The sequence below is a fragment of the Frankliniella occidentalis genome, unplaced genomic scaffold (assembly GCF_000697945.3).
Source record: "Frankliniella occidentalis isolate FOCC.00 unplaced genomic scaffold, Focc_3.1 Scaffold77, whole genome shotgun sequence".
Taxonomy (NCBI): Eukaryota; Metazoa; Arthropoda; class Insecta; order Thysanoptera; family Thripidae; genus Frankliniella; species Frankliniella occidentalis.
This window is the reverse complement of record NW_026267207.1, coordinates 579,494-604,636: the sequence shown is the minus strand read 5'-3', so window position 1 is coordinate 604,636 and position 25,143 is coordinate 579,494. Positions and strand designations below refer to the sequence as shown.

Below are 25,143 nucleotides of genomic sequence, written 5' to 3'. Positions count from 1 at the left end.
ATCTGATAGCGATAGCGTCGTCTGGCTCCCTGCATCAGCTGATTCACAACACGGAAATGTAGAAGTCGTTCGGTTTGGATTGTGTCACTCTCGTGGCCTCGTGACATAATAGTCAGAGAACACTCCTTTCCTTTTCATAAGCATTTGAAGCAAAAATGATAGGTGACACTTCTCAAAGGAATGAAGAGGAACGCAACCCTCAACATTGTTTGCCCATTGAGGTTAGAATTTTCACTTGTTAATTTACCTTCCTCTGGTAGTGTTGCTTTAATTGTTGTTGAACTCGTCATCTTAGGTCCTTATGTACATATTCCAATATTTACACTTGTCGGATTTGAAAAGTGCTCGGCTTGTCTGTCGCTCTTGGTATGAGGCCTCTCAAGATCCAAAGCTGCTGTTCAAGGAAGTTGTAAATTTCCATTGGGATGAGGATAATCAGGGAACACCTAGAACGCCCGTTCCCGATATTGTTAATAGCAACAGAGAATTCCTTCATTTTCTATTCAAGGTGAGGTTATCTCAAATATAAACTTTCGACTCTAAGTATGTTTGAAAAGATGTTAATTTTGATAAGTAATGTTAAGTACAGGAAGAAGAAGTACGATGGAACTGGCCTGGTGTATGGCATCAGTTTGCACCAAGTTTGAAATCCCTCCACATATTTAACTGTGAGCTACGTGAACGAGATTTTATCAACATTTTATCGCTTTGTCAAAGCTTAGAGACCCTTCGAATTAGTGGCTGTAGAGAATTATTAATGTAAGTGGTGTTCATAACATACACTCAAAGTAAATATTTAAACAAAAAAGTTAACCTTATTTCTCATGTGCGTTTTAAAAATGTAGGTCAGGTGGACTTTTACGTGACCAAGAGGAAATAAAACTTCTGCAAAATGTTCTCGTCAACTTGAAAGAGATTGTTGTTTCTCACAACAGTTATTTATCAGATGCTCTTCTTAATCGCTTGATTGCCATTGCTCCAAATCTGCAATCCATTTCATTGGAAGGGTGTCAAGTAAGTCATCTGATACATTTTGTTCTCAGAGTCTTGCTAGTTTTATGTTAATTGTCTATTTGGAAACATACCTGTGATTACAGATATCATTTCATTGTGGATTGTACAAGAAATTTTATCCTAATCATTCACCAGAAGGATTTAAAACCTTTGACGAAAAGAATGACTCTGAATTTAAAGTTATGGAGTCATCAAGTATTCTTACTTTCAGAAATATTCTTCATCATATTACTTCAATGTCCCTGCAGCTGCATACTCTTTCTTTCAGTCATACCCTAATTGATAGTCCAGGCCTAACTCAACTTTCCAAGGTAATTTTTAAAATTTTATTTCTGTTAAATAACTTCACAATAAAGATACAGTTCAACAAACATGACTTTGTAGGTTGCAGATTTACGCCTGAAAAACTTAATGTTAGCAGGGTGTGAGCAGCTGACAAATGTTGGTGTTGTTGCTCTCACTGAGCACCAAACAAGTCTTGTAAGCTTAGATCTTAGTTGCTGCTCCCGTGTTACTGACCCCTCATTGATTGCAATCTGCCGAAGTTTATCTGGCCTTCAAAACCTGTGCGTTCGTCGCTGTAGAGCTATCAGCAACATTGGTGTCTCAGAAATTCAAGCTTTAAAAAATCTTGTTAAATTGGACCTTTCAAACTGTGATATGGTAAATAGTAAATCCAAGGTTATGGTAGATTTATGGTGTTTGACTTGTCTTTTTTTATTACATTTATTTCCCCTTCATTGTCTTTCAGGTAACATCTGATGGAATTTTGATTGGATTGTGTAACGGAATTAATTATACTCTCCGGCAACTCTACCTTAGTGGGATAAATAACATGACTGAGGATACTGTCATGAAGCTTGCTGAATCCTTGCCTAATCTCACTCACCTAGATTTGGGGTACTGCATTACAGCTGTTACAGATGCAGCTCTGCAGGCCATATTTCAACACCAGGTTTGTTTTCTACATGCCCACAAACTTCTGAACAGAAAACAACAAATTGTTATCTTCACTTTGTTTTGTAATTTTAAATTTTAGATAATCTAAACGAGTTTATTTTCAGGTTTGGCTCCAATATTTGAAACTTTCAGGATGCAATAGAATAACTGATGTTGGACTCACTGGTATGGTAACTCATTCATCTATGGCTTCAACCCCTAATTTAACAACAATGAATCTATTAGAAGAAAGTAATTTTGCTTGTGGTGTCAAGTCAAGACTTCGCATATCATTGAAAAGTCGAGCAGAAGAGGAAATTGTGAAAGATGCAGAACGTAAGAAAGCTATTTTGCAGCTTTTTGAATACTCAATACCTTCATCAAGTAATGTAGGATACTCCTTGACACGCCTAAAAGGTACGCATTGATTAATTTTGTGTCATTCTTTTATTTACTGTCTGTTTTCTACAATATGTGTGATCTTTTACAACAGGGTTACGCAATCTGAACTTGTCAGGGTGTTCGAGGATAACTGATATCAGTTTATGCCATGCATTTAAGTTTTTAGAACTCAAGTCTTTGGATCTAACACAGTGTTGTCAGGTATCATATTGGTGTATAGGTTTCTCATTTACATTGTTTCCCCGTGTTATTTTATCACCACAGCAATTTTTAATAGAAAGTGAGTAATACCTCTTCTCTTTTACAGGTTACACAATCTGGAATAAAAGCTCTTGCTCTGAACAATCCTAGCCTTGAGACTCTGATTTTAAGTATGTGCTACAGTATTTGCAATGAAGCAGTGGAGGCAATCAGTATTAATCTGAAGCGATTGAAGCATTTGGATTTATCTGTAAGACTTCAGCCTGAAATGATAACAAAGTACACATTTTTGTTATTTTCTATGAATATGCAAATATTTTCATGTGTTGTTCAGGAATGTCAGAAGCTCACGGATGCCAGCCTGTTGGCAATTGGCACAAATTGTAAATCTCTTCGGTACCTTAATATGAGAAGATGTGATCGCCTTGCACTATGTCAAGATGGCTTACTTGATCATATCCCATCAGTAATTCTTCCTCCAGCTGCTGTAAATCCTGAAGACGACGTGTCATCACACCCACCAGTTCCCACAATACCTAAAAGGAAAAATTGATTTCTTAGTACTTCGTATTAACATTTATTCAGTCGACTAGACCAGCCTTTAGTTTGTTTCACAAAATGTGAAAGAAAGTCTTACTTTTAAAAAGTGGCATTTTTATGCTTTGCCAGAGAAAAATTATTCTACTAATTTTTCAAGAAATATGTTCAATAATAAGATAGCACTATCTTTTCTAAGCAATCCCTCATAAAAAATTTTAACCATCGTATTATGTTTTTTAGCAACATACTGTTTGTTATTATTGTTTATATATGTTGTGTAAATGCTTCTCCCAGCTTTTTTGTCTAATTCTGTATTATTATTTCATATTATAGATATGTAAAGTAAGTGTTTGTATTTTTATTGATTGTTTTGACGCTCCTATTAAAAACAAGGACCTTACGTGACATGTAAGCTGCATTTTTCCTTACTTTTAGTTGCAGATACTGAGAACAAGGCGCAACTTGATGGTTTCTCCTTGAGAAAGGGCGGCACTTTCTCAAGGTTTCCCGCATGACCGTCTCGATTTGCCACAGTTGCCGCTCGATCTCTACCACCCCCTCCTGCATCCCCCACCCCCTTCCTCCCCTTTCCGTCCTTCCTCCATCCCTTGACAGCCGACAGCCTTAGCCTTGACAGAGCCAGCAGACGACCGCTCCCTGCCTGTGCTTTCTATTTGCCCGCATTGTTCTCAATTCGTCATTATTAGTATCATTAGCCTATCATCAGTTAGTACCATACTTTTTCCGAAAGGTCTGTCAAAACGTTGCGTTTAAGGTGCCTTATAGCGTGCATTTTCTTTCTGCCATATACTGACCGATATTGCTGGAGCGACAGACTATATAAGAAGACACGGTTCTCCAGTGTCATCAATAAACTCAGGAATAAACTCCTTGAACTCTGAGAGATTCGATTCGGATTGACTTCTAACTTGAACAACATATCAGCATGGAAGCGCGACCCACACCCCATTTCAGAAACCCCTTCCCTCAAAGACCGTGGGTAACCCGCACCGGGGTGCCTCTTGCAACCCCTAGCTCTAATACGGGTCTGAAAGGTGCTATTGCAGGTTAGTTTGCAATATTGACCGATATTTGGTTGTTTCTTAACTATTTAATTAAAGTTGCTAATAAAGTCATGACTCCTTACGTACTCCAAATATTTGTCTGCTATTGGCCGTCATATGCGACGGCATTGATGGTGACAGGAACGATACATGTTTACTCTTTTACTCAGTGTAGTAATGATCTCTTGAAATTTTAAGATGCATATAGCCGTATTCTGATTTAAAATATCTTATTTTTAAAGCTACGGGAAGCATGTGCTAGACTTAAATAACTATGTAAAACATTCATTTTGCATCACGCCCTCTTATTTTTAAAAAGTAATTTAATTCATATTAGTATTAATTTGACGTTCGTTTAATATTTGTCCGATCAGGAATCAATGCAACATATATTGCTCTTACCTCCTTGATTATCATAAGATTTCTTATCCACGCTCTGCCTAATATATTCTTACCATGTCTACTATAGGAAACAGAAACCCATCCTAGTAAATGTTGCCCATTTTATCAACTTTACAGGTGGCATTACAGGTGCCTTGGAGATAACTATAACATATCCTACAGAATATGTTAAGACACAGCTTCAGCTTGATGAGAAGGGAGGTGGAAATGTTGGACGCCAGAAGCAGTATACAGGCATTGTTGATTGTGTTAAAAAAACAATTCAGTCCAAAGGTGTTTTTGGATTATACAGAGGTCTCAGTGTCTTAATTTATGGCTCCATCCCAAAGTCTGCTGTGCGGTATGCTTTGCTTGTTCACTAACTTTGTTGACCCCCTGTGAATGAAACTTAAAACCTGTTTTTCTAATCTAATTTTTCTACTGCTATTTATCTTTGAAAAATATATTTCAGATTTGGAGTATTTGAAGAACTTAAAGGAAAAATGGTTGATGGGAAAGGTAATTTAAATGCTTCAACTCGTCTTCTTTGTGGTTTGGGTGCTGGAGTGTGCGAAGCTGTTTTTGCTGTGACTCCAATGGAAACCATTAAAGTTAAATTTATTGATGACCAACGATTAGCACAACCTCGCTTTAGAGGGTTTTTTCATGGCGTCAGGACTATTGTCAAGGAGCAAGGTTCGTATCATTGTATAGTATCATTAGAGTGCTATTTTAAATCTTCAATATTTATTTTGATTCTTGAGTAGGTGTAGGAGGAGTTTATAAGGGAGTGACACCTACGATATTAAAACAGGGTACCAACCAAGCAATGCGTTTCTTCGTTGTTGACACTTTAAAAGACATATATCGAGGTGGAGATAACTCCGTAGTGGTTCCCCCACTTATCAGTGGGTTTTTTGGCGGAATTGCTGGCACTGTGTCAGTTTTTGGAAACACTCCTATTGATGTAGTTAAAACAAGAATGCAGGTGAGAATTACTTACCAGACCTTCTGCATATGCCTGGTGTAATAAGAATGAAAAATCTATTTTTATTTTTAAAATATTTGAAACTTTATTGGCAAATTTACTTTAGGGTTTGGATGCTAATAAGTATAAAAATACACTAGATTGTGCTATTCAAATTTGGAAGAATGAAGGACCAATTGCGTAAGTTCAATTCTTACACTCTGTCTAACTAGCACTATTCTGAACTTCCCTAGCTAATTATTTTGTTTGCTACATCCAGGTTCTATAAGGGTACAGTTCCTCGCCTTGGACGCGTTACATTGGACGTTGCCATCTCATTCATGATCTATGATAGTTTTATGGAGTATTTTAATAAGGTTTGGCCTTAAACCAAATGAGATTTAGTAGATGGCAGAAAGTAGAGTGATAACTAGCTTTCTGTGATAGTCTTGATAGGCAAAAATATTTTCCAAACATGATTATTTTTTTGTGAAATGAGCACCTATTTATATCAATATTGATGTCCACATGGTCTAGATAAGTTACTGTTTTATTTATTACGCAAGGTGTGTACTTCTGTTTTTATTGCTACTCGTTTTTTGTGTGTGTGTGTGTGTGTGTTGTTTTTTTTTTTAATATCACACATTCTCTTACAATCTATATTTGTTTTTGATCCTTTAAGGTCAGGATGGTTCAGGCAACTATTATTTTGTGACCAATTTTATGATTTGTGCTATAGATCTCATTGAAATCAGTCATTATTTTTTATGATATCAGAGTTTGGTATACGAGATTGCTCATGAGCACTAGATGAGACTGATTAAGTGATATCTCAGTTGCATATCGTGTTCTATTCATTCATGGAGATATCTGTATCTCATTTCATCTGTCGAATTTAGGTATATTTTTGCTAGTGACTGTCAATTTTAATAATTGTTTTTGAAATATGCATATATTTATGCAATTTTATTCCATGATGTGTGTTGTTTTTGAGCAAGGGCACACCTTCCTCAAGATGTTGTTGAGCACTCTGTGTTAATGCTTAATGCATGGCAGTAAACACTCATTTGTAGTATTGGTGATAGTGGCGTTTAGCAATAAATGTCAAGATTTTAAAAGCTGTTGAAATGCACTTTGTGATCCACATCCTTGTACGCCGGATTAATTTTTGGGTGTGCCTTTAATGTTGTCTGAATTATATTCTTTTTTTATTTAAAATTTTGTAGAACCTCTCATTGACAGATGTTCATCCTGTTTTGTGGATATCAGCTTAAGACTAACACCTCTGACATATGGTACAAAGATTTTGTTATTGTTGATATATTTTATAAGTAATTTTGATGAGTATATGTGATGTTAATGAAGCATTCCAAACTTGTGTTTAATTTTATTGGATGTAGTAATGTCGTATACATTCAAGACATGAACCAACTTTTATGTGAGATCATAAATTAACTAGTCTTGTTTTTATTGTTTTTGTTTGGAAGTGCTGAATAGTACACTGTAAATGGTAAGCGAAAGTTGGTTTAGGTGGATTTATGGTAGGAATGCTGAGAGCATAGTAGGAATGTTCCCATTGTAAATCTACCCTTAGTGAGTCTGTGAGCTTTTCTCTTGTTTTTGCTAGCTTTTGCTGATATTATAGAATACTCAGAGATTTGTTTATATGGTATGATTCCTATGGGTTTGATCTCAATGAATGTAAGTTACTGTGCATGCTGACTGTACTTGAGGCAGTAATATATATACCACATTGTAAGGTATTTGAGATACAATAAATATTCTGGACAAATTCTTGATTTTAAGGTTTTAATGAAACTGAAGTCAAAATTAAATCAATACCTCTGACGCTACCTAACTGATGACACTACCTAAACCATAATCATTAAAACAAAATAACTCTGAGGGTCTGTTGTAAAGTTTGATGTGACATCACCAATTATGCTGATAAAAGAAAGTACGGGGCTACAGTAAAGGAAAGGAAGAAGAAACACATTGGGGGAAGTATAAGTTACCACTAAGGTTAATTAGTATATTTGGTGCCTTCATAATCAACACATTCCTACAAACAGAATAATGAATTAGAAACAAACATCAGCCTTCTTTGGTAGCTACAAAAAACATTATAGATGATATTCATTGCTTTAAATAACGATGCTCAAGAACCAGTCTTGGTAGCTAGCCTTGAACAAATAAATGGCAGTGCAACTGATTAGCTCTGGATTAACCTAAAGTGTGTTAAAATTAAGATTAGCTTGTTTAGAACAGTTTTTCTTATAGTGAAGAAAGACTGATTTTAAACCAGAGAATTTCACTGCTACAGATTACCATCGACACAATGGTAGTATGCCATCTGTAGTTGAGATTCAGAAGTATTTACAGCACAAAACAGGCTTGCTGATAGCCTAGTACCCTAAGTTTGGAGAGGGATAGAATGTTTTAGTTTAACAAGTATATAGCCCACTGATCTACAAGGATTGCGGTCCTTTATTCATGCAAAGACATTTCTGAAATTTTTTAAAAAGTGAATTCAATCCTTAGGGAAATACTACAAAAGAAGTTTCCTCAGACTTTGAATTTCAACTGATGTCATCATTTACAATGAGTACTGGCCTTCATGTTGATATAAAAACACAAGAAGAGTACATGCTTTTGTACTGCAGCAAAATAGGATAATACAGCTGACAAGTTTTGCTTTTGAATGGCACAATATAAAGTTAAAAAGTCACATTAAACAAAAAATATTTCACAGTGCACAAAGTAACAGGCTTAAAAGACATTAACAATGCTACATTAAGAAGTAATGATTGTATTGAAAACATGTGAAAATACATATTAATTGTTTGTGGGCAACACAAGCCCATGTGCACACAATATGTACAAGTGATGATTTGATAGCAGTGAAGGCACATTTGATAAGACATTGAGGTTCACCTCTGTGGCCAGTTTGCTTTCATATGAGGGTTAGAAATTTGTTAGTTACCACAGAACACATTTCTCTTTCAACAAATACATAGCTCTCTGGACTCGTAGCAACACAAAAGAATCTACCAATGAAACAAACATACACTTTGAATGTAGGAATATTCAACAGGTTTCTTAGTAGCAATACAAGTTTTTATTTGGCCCACTCAGATTACCAGGTTTAGATGAAAATAAAAAGCTAGGGATCTACACGGATTTAAAAATTTACTGACGAACCAATAAGTTTCGAAACAAAGAAAAAAACTTCTGTTCGTAAGTTTTTGCAAAAAAATTGTAAAATGTACACTCCTACAATTTACCCTTGTTTTTATTCCAGAAGGCACATAATAAGTTCCCTACGTACAAATTTGTCACATAAGTTTCATCATTTTAAAGGAAAACAACAAAACTTGGTTTTAAAAATGCTCCAGACATAAACAAAGATTTCTCTTTCTGAAGCTAATACTGAGATTGTTAAATCAAGCAAAACAAAAGCATCAATCCACTGTTTTTGCACTTAATTGCAGTCTAAACTAACTTCATCAAGTTTGTTATTGCTTGTCGAGGCATTCATTAGGCCCTCTATTGTTGTACATAAAGGTGGCATTTACTTAAGGATTTTAACCAACTGGACCTCACAAATTAGGTAAAATTGAACTAAGGTCTATCCATAAAAATCAGGATTAAGCTAGGAACTTCAAACAATAAAATAACAATTTACCACATCACATAAGGGATCAACTGAAACAATCTTTGCCCAGAAAAACAAAACAATTAGTTGCTGTCGACAAAATAAAAATGGACATAAACACAGAAATGAGAGATAATATCTAAGTATTTTGGGCCATAAATACAAGTACTATTTGAGTACTCTAGAAAAGTCTTCCTTGGAGATGTGAAACTATTACCTATGTAACGGCAATTAATTCATTTCCATAAAGAAGTTAAGTTAAGAGTTCCATTTAATTGAAATGATAAATATCAATGCATCACTAAGGTGGGTAATATTATGCAGTCAAAATAGGTCACTTACTTCAATGTGAAGTTTGCATGCAGTACAAGTAATAAATTATTCCACCTAGGTGCATTTCCAGATGTTATACATGTTTTCATGTTCATAATTAAGTCACATGAAATTCAAGAAATTCTATCATTTCTGACAGCAGGGATCTACACCCCAGGGGAAAGACCAAATGAGTTCATATAAAAATGGATATTACAAAATATTACACAGCAACAAATGTGCTCTTACGTACTCAGCAAAGTAAAATATAGATAGAGAAGTTATTTAGAGATTAAAAATATCATTGTACAGTACATCATTTGTGCACCACATCCACATTCTTTCAGTACAATTTAGGTACACACAGATATATCAGCTTTCTCACAGTTCAGAAGGACATATAGTTTATTTACATGTTGGGAATGCTTTGGTTTCTTGACAAAACAAAGAAGGTGCCCTATGCAAGCACTTATAACACGGAAAACATTTTATCTAATTTCAACCCTCTTGTATCTAAAGCAAATCATGAAGCCAGCCATGGATGGTACTTTAAAGACTCTTTGCTTCTGTCACCATAATCATAAGTCACCTCGTCTCCTGGTTGGATATCCTCTTTAGCTATGAGAACTAACCGTGGTGTGTCATCTAATGTGATGGTTTTGGTCAAGAGGTTTCCATTGCGAGAGTGGTTCACTAACCGCCCCAATCGATTCGACTCTGGAGTGGCATCCACACTGCAAGTTATAAGAGAGTCAAGAAAATGTCATTATAGGTGACATCTATTACAAATGATTTTCTTGATACAATATACATACCACAGCTGCAGATTCTTATGTTTAAAGTAGTACATGTAACAACCAGTGTTTTGATCCTGTGCATAAAGTTTTTCCCTTTCTTTAGCCTCATCCATTTTAATGAGCTCACCAGCATACTCCACAACAAATTCTCCTTTAACAAAAGGCCTCACAGCAACTATGCCACGGCCTTTCCCTTCAAAGTTGTGAATCTGAAATTAACACATAAATCCACTTACAACCACTCTAGATTTTAGGATTCAATAAAAATTTCCGGATATTTCTATTTATTACCTGCAAGCCTTCCTCTTTGCACATAAGAACTGCTTCTTCTAAAGTTTTCTGTCTCTCTTCCAAGACAGTCTTTTTTGTTTTGCGAACGCTGCGTCTTACAGGAAAGAAGTCTGTCAGTTTATGTTGAGATCCATTGGTAATGGTAGTTGCTGTTGCAGAACTGGCTTTGCCTGTGTCAATAACAGTGGAAGCTTTGACTTTGGTACAACAGGTCAGTTTGGCTCCCGCTGCTGATGGTGGGGCTAGTTGGTTAGCTGTCTGATTAGGATTCAGTCTAGAGAGAGGAAGAGAGAATGAGGCACATCAAAGAATAAGTAGTAATATTGGTTAACAAGAAAAAAAAAAGGTAGGTTCAACTGAACTCACTTCCTGCGGGATTTAGTAGCTTTCTTAAGAGCCCCGTTAGCAATAGACAGCTGAGACAGAGCACTTGATGGTGACAAAAGTGGAGGTTGAGCGTCATCAAATACGATTTTATGAGGTGTTGCAGGGGATGGTGATCTCAAACTTTGTTCCAACCCATTCTCAACACGATTTGCTGTATCAGAAACTGTTGGCATGAGAGATATCAAGTAAATGGAACATACTTGAAAAAGTATACCTCCAACAGCGTATGAAGTCTGACTACAAATTTATGAGTAAACCTTACCTTGCGCAGATTTCTCATCAGAAACCACAGCATTAATAATCTGTACAGGGTCTCCATTGGAAACCAATGCAGTTTGATTTACATTTTCAGAAGTATGTTTATCTAAGACTTCTGGCTCCTCGGAGATCTCATGTTTTTCACATGTGGTCAAGCTTTTTGACTGAGGATGGAAAAAGTTGGTGATTGGAGGGCTAGCATGAGAAAGAAGGCCCTGAAATTCAATTCTTGAATCTTTGCGTTTGGGTGAATCGCTGGGTAGGTCACCTGCAGCTGGTGGGCCTTTCCAACCACCGCGTCCCTTTCTTTTCCCTGGATAAGTATAGAATTTATATGTATAAAAAATGGGAAAACATATTGGTGATAATTAGTACCAAAAAACGTGAGCATACAAGAGCATAGGTATTTAAAGGCTCTCGGAAAATCAATGGAAACATTATGTAAATGAGCACTGCAATACAATTCTTTTCAAAAAAGTACAAGTGATATAATGGCTGTAAACAGGTAGCAATAGGATTGAGAATCCGGTAAAAATAATTTGATCACACGATGAAAGCGTAAGCGAATAACCCCACATTATGTATTAAACTTTCAGATAAAAAACGCACATTAATACAAAAACACGGACGGAGAAAACAGAAGGCGCCAAACACAATCCCATAACCTCAAAAGTACAACGTCTACGAACCCTAAATTAGGATCAATTGAGAAACCCAAAGTAGTGATGGGACGATACAAGGCTGACTGATAACCTAAGGCGCGTCGATTTTCCAAGTTGACAAGGACATTAGAAAGAGAAGATGTCACTTTGCCCGATGCGTCGGTGGCTCCAAACATGACCATCAACACATGCTTCTGCACCATGAACAACTTACCCCGCATACTGGAAGCCTCACACAGCCTTCACTGGAACTTGAGTAGACTGACGGACTAAAGCCAGGGCAATTACTTTAGGTGGAGATGAGAGTGAAGCAAGAGGATAATATCACAACATGCTTGACAGGGAGGTATGTTGGAGTCTCCGCCATTGGAGGGACTGGGAAGCTTTTCACGATTTCAGAGGAAAGTGGCGGCAAGGGCAAGATATCAATGAACTGTCATTACTCCTGAGGAGCAGAACACGTTGAGCCGGTATAGAAACGGCAATTTGTCTGTCGGTCATGTGTTCATCAACTGTTGTTCACAAATTAGTAACCAAACCAAACGATAAACAAATTGGCGACAACACCAACTCTCTAGCTGTTGTGTTATTGGTTGATATGAAAACAAAAGACACCATGATTGAACAGAGAAGCAGACTACCGACGGCACGCGGTCGAATGGTTCTGCGGGTTTGAAATAATTGAAATTTAATTCGCACCAAGCCGGAGCGATCACAGACTTAATCCGGTATGAAGGCTGAAACGCAAACTTCGCTTGACATGCTTTTCTCTCTCGGCCATGTCACATTACAGCCTCAGACGCGCTGCATTTTTTGAAATAAAAATGCCGGAAAATGCCACCAGTATGTAGTAGATGCATGCGTAGTCAACGCCTTAGCTTGAAAGGAGAAGGGAGCCAAATCAAGATGGCGGGAGTGTGAAGTGCAGAAACCGAAGACATAGCCATTATTTACGCCGAAAATGCCGCGTACAAAGAGAACAGTGAGTTTGTTGTTCAAATTTATGACTGACATTGTCGAAAAGATAACCTTTGAGCTATTATCTTCCTTTTTTGGTGGCAATACCAGTGCGTTAAGGCCCTCTTTCAAGTTAGTGTGCACTGATGCTGGGGAGAGCAGAGTATTTGACGGGCTTCATATTGACGTAAACTTTGGCATGTATTTTGGAATTAAGTTTTAAACTGAGTGCGAGTGGTGGTTTTATTCCCTTTTCGTTGTAAACATTTCATTTTTTCTTCAAATGCGTCGATCTTTAAGCCATTATTTATGTTCACCGGCTCGCGCTGTCTGAAACAAAAAAAAAATCACTCCATTCACTTGTATCTTTCTGCTCCAACCATTGATATGCTTCTATTTAGATGGTGTTTTCAGAAAATAAATTTCATTTGTGGTTTTTGGAAGTCTTTGGTGAAGTTGTTGATTTAATGGTAGCCATATGTACATGGAAAATTTGTGGTATCAACTGAGAAGTGAACTTTTTTTTTTTGCTGAGAAATTTACCCTTAGTCCAAGGTTTTCTCTCTGTTTACTGTTCTTAAGAAGTTGTGTAACTCTATCTTAAGATTAAATTCTGTGTCCTCTTATTCTCTATCAGTTATTTATCTTTTTGAGTTAATCAATTATTTATCTCCAAAACTGCAGTGCTCTTTTGCTCTACTTGCATAACCTCCAACATGTATCACTGTTTTCACATTTCTTGTTTCCTTGAACATTAAGTACTGTCAGCTCAGAGTTGCCTGTCCACAGTACTGTCCACCAAATTTTATACCTAACTGGTACTCCTAGTGTGCTGCATTCCTTTCTTTGTACCGAAGAGGAGGTTGTTTTGTTTTTGTTGTTGTTTCATGAGCAGGTTAGGTGGCCTTCCTTAGTGCAAATCTATACATTTGAAGTAAATTTATTCTTTTCAAAAGATTCTTGTTCTTGTATTTTGTATCACTGAACGGCAGCTTTCCTACCTTAAACCTTTACCATTTTCCTATTAGTGAAATTTCAATTTCCTCAGCTTGTGCGTAATTTAAATTTCATTTTACTTTTAGGTTTCAAGCAAGAAAAAGGCCATTAAAGAAGAAATGAGTGACAGTCCTTCCGATTCTGATAGTGATTTTGATGAAGATGAGGATCCAGACAAAATTGAAGTTCCAGGTAGTCTACCAATCTTCATTTGTACATGTCACTGTTTTGAATTTATCTTCCTTCCAGAATCTGCAATGTTTCATTTCTTTCAGGGGGTGGAAAGGATCTTGTTACAGCAGTTACAACTGTCAGCGCCCATAAAGATGGCCCAGTTGTTGTGAAAAAGGAAGATCCCGATGTTCACATTGTGTCATCTACATCTGTTCCAAGCAATGCTATAGTGCCTAAGCTGGGATCCTCAAGCACCTTGCCAGTAGTCAAGGGTGGCACTTCTCTTTTGAAAAGTGAGAACATTTCACCATTGATGGGAAATCCAAATGAAATGAAAACAATCAAGAGAGAGGTTCCCCTCAAAATGGGTAATAAGTTAAAATTAAAACAACTCTCAGCACTTTATACCTGTAGCTTTTCTCATTCTTACTGAAATTATTTTTCTAACAAGCTTTTCAAGCATTTTACATTTTCTTGTTTGTTTCTTCATTTCATAGATTGCTTGGCTTGCATTTATATGCTTGTAATGTGAGATTTGAGTGCTTTTGTGGCCTGGATGTGGAACTTCTCTTTTATTACCCTAACTCTATTGTGTTTTTTCATTTTCAATCAATGTCTGTTACATAATATGAAATGATGTTATGATTGTTTTCTCCAGTTGAGATCATGTACTTCGACTAGCTCATCCAGTAGTAACTTAACTATTTTCAATATTTAATAAATTTGCTTCCCATGTAACTTTTGTTTAGTCTTGTCTAATCTTCTCTCATTTCAAGAGATTGAGGCTTCTTCAGTTATTTGGTTTTATTTTAGTTCTATCTTATGTACAAATTTTAATACACCTTTACTTCAACTAACACATTTTCTGCCTAATGAATGATCGTTGGTCATAGTTTTGTTTATTTGCCTGCCAGCTTCTTGGCTTTAAGTTTCAAACTATACGCTTGCCTTAGCTGTTTTCTCTACGTCTTTAATTTTTTTTTTTTTTTTTTTTAATCGAAGTTGTTTGGTGTGGGGAAATATAAGATAGCGTTTTGTATGGAAACAAACAACTATTTGTTTTGTTTTAGAAGTGTGATGTATTTTAAATCATCATTCTGTTGTTTCTTTATCACTTTAAGCTATCTTGTGTTCCTAGGAAATTTTACAAATGTTCCTGGTGCTAAAGTACCAGGTGGCCTCATCACGAAAGGTACTTCATTGGGCTTTGAAACCATGCGTTCAGGAGGACCTAACATACCCTCATTTTCACCTAATGTAATGAACAACTTTATCCCTGGAATGTTGTCTGGTGTTGCTGGCAACGCAAGTGCAAATTTAGCTGCAGGCAATATGAGTGGAATGCTCAACCATCCATTTTTGCAATGTAAGTATCATTACTGTTGTACTGGTGAAGTCCTGTAGGGTAGAATACATCTTAGAACTTCCTATAATTTTGGGATGTTGTTCTAATAAATTTATCAGGTGTTGGCTCTAAATTTTAATATCGAAACAGATTTAAGAAAGAGAAATTATACATGGTGTTTTTGTATTGCAGTTATGTACTTAGTTTTTATATTTTTGGTTGCACTCTGAAAGTCCTTTAGATTTAATCACATATTGGGTTCCTTATATTCTCAAGTTAAAATAACTACTAAAATTATGCAGGGTTGTTGCATGTATTCCAAAAATTCTTTATGTCAAAAAAGCAAATATAAATGAGGGATGGCAAGTTTAGACAAATGTTTCCTTATTATTCGTTTTTGTTTACCCACGAATGACACAGCCAAGGAAATGACTACATGAACTAAATGTAAAACATTAGTTCCCATTAAAACTTTCTTGAAATTTTAACTCCTCCAGAGACTTGTTTTTTGAACAAGAAATGATTCATTTCTAGAGAGAAAGAACATCACCTTCTGTTCCTTGGCAAAAAAGTCCTTAAAGTTGTGAAAATTTGGTAAAAGAATTGACAGGAATTTAACTGTAGCTCACTTTTTCTTTTCCTTTGTGTTACTACCTTTTTTGGCTTACGCGTTCCTAAGTAAATTAAGAAAAATGACACGGAACAAGAACTTAATTTTCCATTCCTGATTCAAAGTTGGTGTTGACTAAGTTATTGCATGTGATCCTATTTTGCAATTCGCTAATTCATTCCATAGAACAACCAATTTTTGTGGTCCAAATGTCTTTCAACCTGATAGTGTGCCTGTTTTATCCCTACTGAGTCTTATAAATTTGTCTGAACTTTATCTGCGCATGCCAGCCATGGATTTTAGTGCCTTCGCTAACATGGGTAAGATGCAATAGTTAAAGTTGTTTGGATTCTTGTTTAGTTACAGAATTCCAATGTTCTGTTTCTAATTTTGTCTCATGTTAGGGATAAAGAGATCTGGAAAATTTGGAATTGTATGAAGTTGGTTATCCGTATTGTTGTCCTGTCTTGTATATCAGCAAGATTGACCTCTACTTTTATGCATTCAAGAGTTATCTTAACATTATACTGTACTTGTTACAGCAAATATGATGGGTATGGATATGAGTAATGTTAATGCACCTTTTGCCACAATGATGGCGCACATGATGACAAATCCAAATATGTCAACAAACCCGTATATGAGTCAATTCATGGGGCCCATGATGCAAGGAAACTGGAACCCTGCTCTTCAAGGGAAAAATATGATGTGGATGAATGACCAAAAGGTAAGTTTTATTATTTTTATCTATCTATCTATCTATCTATCTATCTATCTATCTATCTATCTATCTATCTATCTATCTATCTATCTATCTATCTATCTATTATCTTTGCCACCTCCCTTCTCCCCTCCCTTATCTTTTCCAAAAGCATTACTTCAACTTGCCAGATCTGCACCCTCCCTGGAAGGTGGTGTCAATATACTCAAACCAGCGAAGCTATAGTCTACACAGACTATGGAGACAGAATGCTCCTGGGTTTGCTGTGGCCGCCCATAAGAGCCCATGCTACGCCAAGAGCATTCTTTCGCTGGTTCGAGTATTTAAACATGTCAAATCTGCTACTGGAGTGCCTCGCACCTCTTCTGACCATATAGGGTAACCTTAAAACTCACGTTGTGGAGAGATCTCTCTACACCGTGCCTTGAACTGTTGGCGCGCAAACACCCCCACCACGCCTGGCCCACGTTACGCCCCCTCCCACCCCCTAGCCGGAGCCGGCCGGCGGGGGTAGGTGGGGCTGCAGCAGCAGCGCGCGCCGGGCCGGGCGGCGGGCGGCGGGCGACGGCAGTCAGTCAGAAGGCAGGAGGCACTCGGTGCACGTCGCGTAGTGGCGACTTTCGGCGAGACAAGTTCTGACCTGCGGCGCTTTGAGCCGATCTTGGCTATTGCACCTGTTATCTTACTGGTTAAGATAAATTGTGTGTCGCGCTTAGCGTAGCCCATTTTTCGTTTAACTTCTTGTGTCCATCATCAAACCGAAAATGTTCGGTGAACACGATGAGAACTTATCGTTACCCATGAGTTTCATGTGGGACATAACCAATAGGCAACGTGTGCGACCCCCTCGTCCGTCTAAAGGAAAGAAAAAGTCGAAGAAGCGGTTACCTCAGGGTCCACCAGGATCAGTCTACTTCAATTATGTATGTTGATGTGACACCTTTCATTGTAATGCGATATCTTGGTTATTTCATCAGTGTTCCCGCCCTTTTAGTTGCATCTTCCACATTTCTTCACTAAAACATGTTCTTTTCTCGAAAGATTTTTGTTTTCGCATTATTTCCTTCGATCGTCAAATATTCCCGTCCTAGTATTTTTTATTTTATTTGTTTTACTTTAAATGAGGTATGCTGTGTTCCTTTGTGGTTATACAAAGCGATAGGGAATGCCAAAGTGTGTTCTGTGAGAATTGGTTGTAATTTTTATTCTACATGGGACTAACTTGTGCCCTCTCTTTTCAACAATTTAAGTTTGTGCCTAGTTGACTCTGATATGAAATTTTTCGACGTTCAGATGGCTGCTGGAGAAGAGGAAGAAGTTGAGGATGAAGACATGGGGGTTGCTGAAACATATGCTGATTACATGCCTACCAAATGTTAGTACTGACCATTAGAAATTAGGGAAAATGACGGCTTTCTCATCAAATAATTTCAATTTTACCTCCTTCAGTAAAATTGGGGAAGAAGCATCCGGATCCTGTTGTTGAAACTGCCTCGCTGTCAAGTGTAGAACCGGCAGATGTCTGGTACAAACTATCCTTACCAGACTCAACTGTTAAATCTGGCTCATTGTCAGCTCTTCAACTGGAAGCCATTGTGTATGCCAGCCAGCAGCATGAACATTTCTTGCCCGATGGTAACAGAGCTGGTTTTCTCATTGGTATGTTGTGGAATGTGTCAATCTAGTTTTGCATTGTGTGAGATCGCAAATTCAACCTATACTCATGGTTGTCTTTCAGGTGATGGTGCTGGTGTTGGAAAAGGCAGAACTATTGCTGGGGTGATATATGAGAACCACTTAAAGGGTCGAAAGAAAGCCATTTGGGTGTCTGTTTCTAATGATCTTAAATATGATTCTGAAAGAGATTTAAAAGACATTGGTGCTGGCCAAATTGATGTTCATCCTTTGAACAAGGTTTGCTGTTCTGTCATATGTCTATTTACATTATTCTGAACTGAAATCATCTTATTTTAATTTTAATTCATGTTGTTTCCAGTTTAAATATGCCAAGATCTCATCTAGTGTTAATGGCAACGTAAAGGAAGGTGTTATATTTTCCACCTACTCTGCACTTATTGGAGAGTCATCTCAGACTTCTGGGAAATATAAGTCAAGATTGAAGCAGCTTATTGATTGGTGTGGAGACAATTTTGATGGATGTGTATCCTTTTATGATTAACAGAAGATCTTTTTAAAATTTTATTCTCAAATCAATTATTCCTTAACTAACTGTGTAGATCATTTTTGATGAATGTCACAGGGCAAAGAATTTATGTCCAGTGGGTTCAAGTAAACCCACTAAAACTGGTCTGACAGTATTAGAAATACAGAACCAACTCCCGAAGGCCCGTGTGGTGTATGCATCTGCCACTGGTGCTTCAGAGCCTCGCAACATGGCTTACATGACACGTCTTGGTATTTGGGGCGAGGGAACTGCCTTCAAAGACTTCAATGAGTATATTAATGCTGTTGAGAAAAGGCAAGTTGTTTTCATTGTACCTTATTACACATTTCAACTTTCGCAGTAACTGCTTTGTCTTTACATCGTAAAATGTCACCTCTTCAGGGGAGTTGGAGCAATGGAAATTGTTGCCATGGATATGAAACTTCGAGGAATGTACATTGCCAGACAACTCAGTTTTCATGGTGTTTCTTTCAAAATTGAAGAGGTTCATCTATCTGATGACTTTATTAAAATTTATGATGACTCAGTGAAGCTGGTGAGTACATGTGCAAATCTTCTGTTTTGTGTTTCAATAGTTATGTAACCCACTTTTGAAATTTTCAGTGGGTCAGAGCTATGCAGAAGTTTACTGAAGCAGCTGAACTAATTGACGCAGAGAGTAGGATGAAAAAGACGATGTGGGGACAGTTTTGGTCTGCTCACCAACGATTCTTTAAGTACCTGTGTATTGCTGCCAAGGTCAAATTTGCGGTCTCTGTTGCAAGGTAAATTTGATATTTGAAGTGTTTGACTCTTAAATCACACATCTTATTTGATTTAACACTCGCCTTGTTAATTATGTGTTTCAGAGAAGCAGTCAAGTGTGGGAAATGTGTTGTGATTGGTCTTCAATCAACTGGAGAAGCCAGAACTTTAGAACAAATTGAAAGGGATGATGGAGAACTGTCTGATTTTGTCTCCACAGCAAAGTACGCCACTTTTCCATTTGATGGTAGCTTTTTCTTTTCTAGGGGTTTAAAATGTGTCTCTGACTCCATGAATTTTTACAGGGGTGTACTTCAAACCTTAGTAGAAAAACACTTCCCAGCTCCTGATCGTAGCAGAATTTTAAGGCTTTTGGGCTTGTCTCCACCTCGAAAAGACAAAAAGTCTAAAAAGTCTGATGATGATGACGAAGAAGCTGGTGGTTCCAGTGGGAAAAGAAAGCCTGGTTTGTTTTTCCTTAGTAGTTGTGATTTTGAGTGTGTAGTGTCTTACTGTGATTGAAACTGATTTGTAATGTAGTCAGGAGAGCTGCGCAGCGTGCATCAAAAAGAGTTAAAGTTGAGTCCTCAGATTCTGGGTCAGATAATGAAAGTGGATCAGACGCCGAATTTCAGTTATCAGCATCTGAATCTGCTGCAAGTGAAAGCAACTCAGAAGCAAGTGATGCTTCAAGTGATTTTAATCCATTTAATGACAGTGATTCTGATGGAGGTATTATACTTGTTTGTACATGTGAGTGTGCTGAGGTGTTTTTTTTGTTTTAACATTTTTGTTAATATTTAGATCCATGGGTTGGTGGACGGGGTAAAAAAAAGGGACGAAAGGGTAAAGCTGCAGCCAAAAAACCTTCGTCAACGCAAGACAAAATAAGTTTGCTTATTGAACAAAAATCATCAGCTCACAAAAAGGTATAACAGTGTCCATCCCTTGCTAGACTTATCAATAATGAAATCTTTAATACATTAATTTATTACATGTCTTAACCAATTTGTGTTTATATCTTTAGGCCAAGCGTGAAGAGGGAAACAAAAATGGTAACTCACTTGGTGCCGGGCTTCCCCCTCCTCCCAGAGATGCTATTGAACATGCCTGCAACATGAAGGAAGAGCTACTGGCTGACATTGAGGAGTTAGGTGACCGTCTACCTCCGAACACCTTAGATCAACTGATTGATGAGCTTGGCGGTCCTGAAAATGTTGCAGAAGTAAGCCTACTGCTGCCCTACTATATAAGAAGGCTAGAATTATGGTTCTCTTGTTTTACATTGATTTTTTTGCACAGATGACTGGTAGGAAAGGACGTGTTGTCCAAACAGATGGAGGAATACAGTATGAATCTCGATCAGAGGTTGATGTTCCTCTTGAAACTTTAAATCTCACTGAAAAACAGAGATTTATGGATGGAGAGAAAGATGTTGCCATTATATCTGAAGCTGCGAGCAGTGGTATTTCATTACAGAGTGACAGGAGAGCTCGTAATCAGAGGAGACGGGTTCACATTACCCTAGAGTTACCATGGAGTGCTGATAGAGCTATTCAGCAGTTTGGTAAGCTATGTGATAAGTGATTAGCCTATTTTCCATTCAGTTTTAGAGCTGCGTCAGTATTCATGTTTGTTCTTCTTTAGGACGCACTCACCGAAGTAATCAAGTCAATGCTCCAGAATATTTATTCCTTATATCTGATTTGGCTGGTGAAAGAAGATTTGCTTCTATTGTTGCCAAGCGCTTGGAAAGTCTGGTAAGATGTGTGTTAACTTGTTTTTGCCTGTAGGTAATTAGACCCTATCTTCATTACATACTTTTTGTTCATTCAGGGTGCATTGACTCATGGAGACAGAAGAGCTACTGAAACTCGTGATCTCTCCCGATTCAATATTGACAACAAGTATGGTAGACAAGCTCTGGAGGCCACTATGAAAGCCATCATGGGTTATGAGCAGCCTCGTGTTCCCCCTCCTCAAGATTACAAAGGAGATTTCTTCAAAGATGTTGCCGATGCATTAGTTGGTGTGGGGCTGATCACAAACAGTGAAAATATGCCTGGAATTCTCATGTTGGACAAAGACTACAATAACATGAGTAAATTCCTCAATAGGTAAGTAGGTTGCCTTTTTCTCTTATACTATTATTTCCCTAACTATTTTTCATGTCAAATGTTCTTTCTAGAATCCTAGGAATGCCAGTAGACTTGCAAAATAGACTGTTCAAGTATTTTACTGACACACTTCAAGCCATTATTAGCGATGCTAAGAAAACAGGTCGCTTTGATCTGGGTATTCTTGACCTTGGTGCATCTGGTGAAAATGTCAAGAGAATTAAGGTGTATACGTTCCTACGCAAGCATGCAACTGGTACTGCGGCTACACAACTCCATATTGTTCATGTTGAAAGAGGCATGTCTTGGTCTGACGTCACGGAAAAGTACCAAGAACTGGTTGGAGCGAAAGAAGGCTTTTACCTTTCTCACCAAGTATGCAAAGTTTTGCTTCACTCTTCTTTTCAATGCTATGTAAATGCTTTCTCTTATTTATGTTCTTTCCTTTGCCTAAATAGATCCGCAATTCAAAACAAACAGCCATTTTAGCTGTTGCAGTAGAGTCAAACCCCAATAACAAGAAAAAGGGAACCAAAGAAAAAGACACTCTGTATGCTGTCTATAGACCAAACACCGGTCTTCAATTGAAGCAAGAAACACTTGGAGAGCTTGAGAAGAAGTATAAGAAAGTCTCCAAGGATGAGGCAGAGCCACATTGGACTCAGCAGTATGACTCTTCTGAGAAAACCTGCTCACATGCTTACTGGTGTGTTTTAATGAAGTACTGTCAAATTTTTTATCTGATCATGGTAACCAAGTACTAATGGCATGATCTATTTTTGTCTCCCTTCAGGCGAGGAAATTGTAAGAATGTTGCCTTGGGCATGGATTGTGAAATTGGACTACGGCGTCGAACTTACAATGTCTTGGCTGGGTGTGTGCTTAGTGTGTGGACCAAAGTAGAAGATCTCCTCAACAGTAGAACTGGACATAACAGTAAAATGCAGGTTGTGCGCATGCGCGCCAGTGATGGGCTGAAAATTGTTGGTAAGAACATTTTTACCTTAATTTTGAATTGAATTATTTTATTTTATTCTTTATTTTTTAACCAGTGTACACAACTTTTATTTGGTGCTTTTGTCTTCTAGGAACATTAATTCCAAATAGCTGCGTTGAAGATCTGATAGAAGCTCTACAAGAGGACTCAGAAAAAATGGAAGAAGAGAAATTTTGAGGCTGATAAAAGAAATAAGTTATTGACGTGAGTTGGTTGGAGTGTTGCTTTGTAGTGACTCAATGTCTAACTTTTCGAAATCCTTCCTTATTGTTCTGGTTTTATTCCAGGTAGAGCTGGACCAAATTCTATCTGTTTTGAATATCAAAGAGCCCACAGTGTGATACAGGCAAATTGTAAATTTTATCTCAATTTTTTCTGATGGAGCCCATTAGTTTTATTTTCTCTTGCCGGTGTTTTCTTTTTCTTTCAAATGTTAGTTGATGCTTCTCATCTAATTTATTTGGCACGATATCACTAGGTAACTTCATGTGTAGGCTATGTGACTTTGTGATTATGGCATTGGCTTTATTATTAGTTCTGTGGCTTTCTGTCCTGATGGCAGTTATCATCGCAATTTATTCCTAAACTCTGTTTGTTTGTTTTTTGCATCGTACTCATTTCTCTACTCCATTTCTTTTTTCACATTTCAATATAACTTTTAACAATATTTTGTTACTGGTCTTTCTGTAGTGCCCTGGCTAGTTCAGCATTTAAAGCAAGTTCTGCTCCCTCATTTAGGACATGCAACTATGCCTCAAGTTATGATAAGTTATTACTGTAAGCTTTGGTGTGTTGGAGAAAATTAATGTGTGTAGATGTAGAATTTTCTAATGTTAACCATGAATTAAGTGATAAATATGCTATATGTTCGATAGTTGTGTGAAAATTTAACTTCAATGATGATTCTATCTGTGTAGGAGTGGAATCCTGGATGGAAATCAATTTTGTTTGTTTGCTGTCAAATTCGGAATTGGGAGTTCCCACCTCTACCATCTGACTTTTGAACTAGCCTTTTTTTTCTAAAGGTAGAAAGCGATGAGTGTAATGTTATGTCTCACCATTGCTGAGAATTGAATTGGAAGAATTTTTAATTTATAACTCATTTGTTTCAGTAATTAAAAATGGGGGAGGGAGGGGGGCTTTTCTTCTTGTTTCTCACGTGTAGTTTTGAAACAAAATTCATAGGAGTAGTTAACCTCATTTCCTATGACTGTCTTTTTTGCACTCAGATGGTATGAGCAGGTTCGTCTCAAGTATTTCCTACTGTGTTACTTTTATAATTTTTCATCTTTTGGATACCTAAGTTGATTTTCTTAATTCATAACATCATTTATCTGGAGTAATGGAGAAATTAAATGATTTACTTGAGTGTGAATTGTTTACATGTGATGGGTGGACATTGGAACTGTCCTTTTAGAACATTGTGATATGGGCATTTTTGTAGACAACCTAGCTCCTACTCCTCATTAAGTATGTTTTGGCTAGCTAGTATGTTGATATTATTTATTGAATGTCCTCAAGGCATTTTATTATTTCAATTGACAAATGTCTCTTACAGTATATGCTCTTTTTTCATTGTTCATTGCCATTACATAAAACCCTCAGCTGTCATAGTACCTTCTTCATTTAGACACGTTTTTTCTCCCTCATGTTTGATCTGTTTCTTTAAGCGCCATATCTCCAGGTTTTGGAATATGAGTTTGAAGGAAGTGCTCTTAGGTCACTTTCCTTCCTTAATTTCAATTGTAGTTGTCTGGAGCTGAGCACAAAACTTTTGATCTGTGAGTTATTGTAGTGAATCTACATTGGTGCTATCATATTAGAATATGTATTGTTCTACTATTCCACGCCCATTGTGAGGCTGACTGTCACAGAAGTGACAGATCCACTGGTCCTTTTATCCTCTGAATTGTAACCCAGGTGTTGTCCTATTCATGTATTATTCTGTGCTTTATATTTGGTTTAAGCATTACACTAGCTTGTGTTACCAAAACCTTGCACATCTTATTTCCATTATATTTTTAATATTTTTCTTCTCTCTACCTTTTAACGGAACAAGATCCTAAGCTTATAATAATTTGATGTGGATGTTTTAATGTCGAGCCAATTTTTGGATGTTAAGAAAGGAATGTATATGAAGAAAGTTATACTAAACTATCCATACATTCCTCTGTATTAACTAGCTGCAATTTGTTTCTATTCAGATTCTGAGATGGACTTTGCTGTATGAGGTATTAAATCATTGATACATCAAGATCTAGAAAATATAGACTAGTGTTTATGGTAATTTATATCTTTACTTAGTAATGCTTAAACCAGTCCTTCCTCCATCTTCAGTAGCCTTCAACTTATATAAAGTTATTATTCCAGTAAAAATATTGGTAAATAGAACTCAGTGAATCTAATTCAAATAAATGAAGAATGTCA

The 25,143-nt window shown here is 37.1% G+C and overlaps 4 protein-coding genes and 1 long non-coding RNA gene across 10 annotated transcripts; 3 read left to right on the top strand and 2 right to left on the bottom strand.

Annotated features, from left to right (window-relative positions):
* The first annotated feature begins 6 nt into the window (after positions 1-6).
* LOC113207205 (F-box/LRR-repeat protein 2) lies at positions 7-3,501 on the top strand. Of its 2 annotated transcripts, XM_026423662.2 has the most exons (11): positions 7-221; positions 296-508; positions 590-759; positions 846-1,014; positions 1,098-1,325; positions 1,399-1,677; positions 1,766-1,969; positions 2,079-2,370; positions 2,447-2,556; positions 2,663-2,806; positions 2,891-3,501. In XM_026423662.2, the coding sequence occupies exons 1-11, from the start codon at positions 156-158 to the stop codon at positions 3,107-3,109; spliced, it is 2,094 nt and encodes a 697-aa protein (XP_026279447.1). In that variant the 5' UTR covers positions 7-155; the 3' UTR covers positions 3,110-3,501. The 2 variants fall into 2 exon arrangements, with proteins under 2 accessions (XP_026279447.1, XP_052124777.1); XM_052268817.1 differs by lacking the exon at positions 7-221 and having other exon boundaries at positions 360-508; positions 585-759.
* On the bottom strand, positions 2,382-3,669 carry LOC127749677 (uncharacterized). Its single transcript, XR_008011288.1, has 3 exons — positions 3,526-3,669; positions 2,957-3,092; positions 2,382-2,819 (listed from the first exon to the last, which is right to left on the bottom strand). It is a non-coding gene; the product is annotated as an uncharacterized LOC127749677 (long non-coding RNA).
* A 37-nt stretch (positions 3,670-3,706) lies between these two features.
* LOC113207207 (putative tricarboxylate transport protein, mitochondrial) lies at positions 3,707-7,307 on the top strand. Its single transcript, XM_026423664.2, has 6 exons — positions 3,707-4,163; positions 4,680-4,902; positions 5,014-5,237; positions 5,309-5,529; positions 5,636-5,709; positions 5,789-7,307. Exons 1-6 carry the CDS (start codon positions 4,043-4,045, stop codon positions 5,895-5,897), a joined length of 972 nt encoding a protein of 323 aa, XP_026279449.1. The 5' UTR covers positions 3,707-4,042; the 3' UTR covers positions 5,898-7,307.
* Positions 7,308-7,513: 206 nt separating this feature from the next.
* On the bottom strand, positions 7,514-12,486 carry LOC113207206 (histone-lysine N-methyltransferase PR-Set7). Its single transcript, XM_026423663.2, has 6 exons — positions 12,085-12,486; positions 11,213-11,521; positions 10,930-11,113; positions 10,564-10,837; positions 10,291-10,481; positions 7,514-10,209 (listed from the first exon to the last, which is right to left on the bottom strand). The coding sequence occupies exons 1-6, from the start codon at positions 12,089-12,091 to the stop codon at positions 9,999-10,001; spliced, it is 1,176 nt and encodes a 391-aa protein (XP_026279448.1). The 5' UTR covers positions 12,092-12,486; the 3' UTR covers positions 7,514-9,998.
* A 218-nt stretch (positions 12,487-12,704) lies between these two features.
* Positions 12,705-25,143, top strand: LOC113207201 (protein strawberry notch). Of its 5 annotated transcripts, none has more exons than XM_026423651.2 (26): positions 12,705-12,852; positions 13,910-14,015; positions 14,099-14,290; positions 15,136-15,363; positions 16,243-16,272; positions 16,495-16,679; positions 17,967-18,048; positions 18,123-18,332; positions 18,412-18,587; positions 18,670-18,834; positions 18,911-19,152; positions 19,240-19,393; positions 19,462-19,622; positions 19,707-19,826; positions 19,908-20,068; positions 20,143-20,334; positions 20,407-20,531; positions 20,630-20,827; positions 20,905-21,169; positions 21,250-21,362; positions 21,439-21,719; positions 21,791-22,094; positions 22,178-22,425; positions 22,513-22,706; positions 22,808-22,920; positions 23,004-25,143. In XM_026423651.2, the coding sequence occupies exons 1-25, from the start codon at positions 12,832-12,834 to the stop codon at positions 22,891-22,893; spliced, it is 4,239 nt and encodes a 1,412-aa protein (XP_026279436.1). In that variant the 5' UTR covers positions 12,705-12,831; the 3' UTR covers positions 22,894-22,920; positions 23,004-25,143. The 5 variants fall into 5 exon arrangements, with proteins under 5 accessions (XP_026279436.1, XP_026279434.1, XP_026279433.1 ...); XM_026423649.2 differs by having other exon boundaries at positions 14,099-14,365; positions 23,008-25,143; XM_026423648.2 differs by having other exon boundaries at positions 14,099-14,365.

Bases quoted from the DNA above. Each gene is read 5' to 3' on its own strand.
- LOC113207201 (XM_026423649.2), top strand. From the start codon at position 12,832: ATGCCGCGTACAAAGAGAACA. The intron at 20,069-20,142 runs GTTTGTTTTTCC...TTTGTAATGTAG, and splicing joins CAGTGGGAAAAGAAAGCCTG to TCAGGAGAGCTGCGCAGCGT. The intron at 22,095-22,177 runs GTATGCAAAGTT...TTGCCTAAATAG, and splicing joins GCTTTTACCTTTCTCACCAA to ATCCGCAATTCAAAACAAAC.
- LOC113207206 (XM_026423663.2), bottom strand. The intron at 10,482-10,563 runs GTAATAAATAGA...TGTTAATTTCAG, and splicing joins GCAAAGAGGAAGGCTTGCAG to ATTCACAACTTTGAAGGGAA. The intron at 10,210-10,290 runs GTATGTATATTG...TATAACTTGCAG, and splicing joins CATAAGAATCTGCAGCTGTG to TGTGGATGCCACTCCAGAGT.
- LOC113207205 (XM_026423662.2), top strand. From the start codon at position 156: ATGATAGGTGACACTTCTCAAAGGAATGAAGAGGAACGCAACCCTCAA. The intron at 760-845 runs GTAAGTGGTGTT...TTAAAAATGTAG, and splicing joins GGCTGTAGAGAATTATTAAT to GTCAGGTGGACTTTTACGTG. The intron at 1,015-1,097 runs GTAAGTCATCTG...CTGTGATTACAG, and splicing joins TTTCATTGGAAGGGTGTCAA to ATATCATTTCATTGTGGATT.
- LOC113207207 (XM_026423664.2), top strand. From the start codon at position 4,043: ATGGAAGCGCGACCCACACCCCATTTCAGAAACCCCTTCCCTCAAAGA. The intron at 4,903-5,013 runs GTATGCTTTGCT...AATATATTTCAG, and splicing joins ATCCCAAAGTCTGCTGTGCG to ATTTGGAGTATTTGAAGAAC. The intron at 5,530-5,635 runs GTGAGAATTACT...AATTTACTTTAG, and splicing joins TAGTTAAAACAAGAATGCAG to GGTTTGGATGCTAATAAGTA.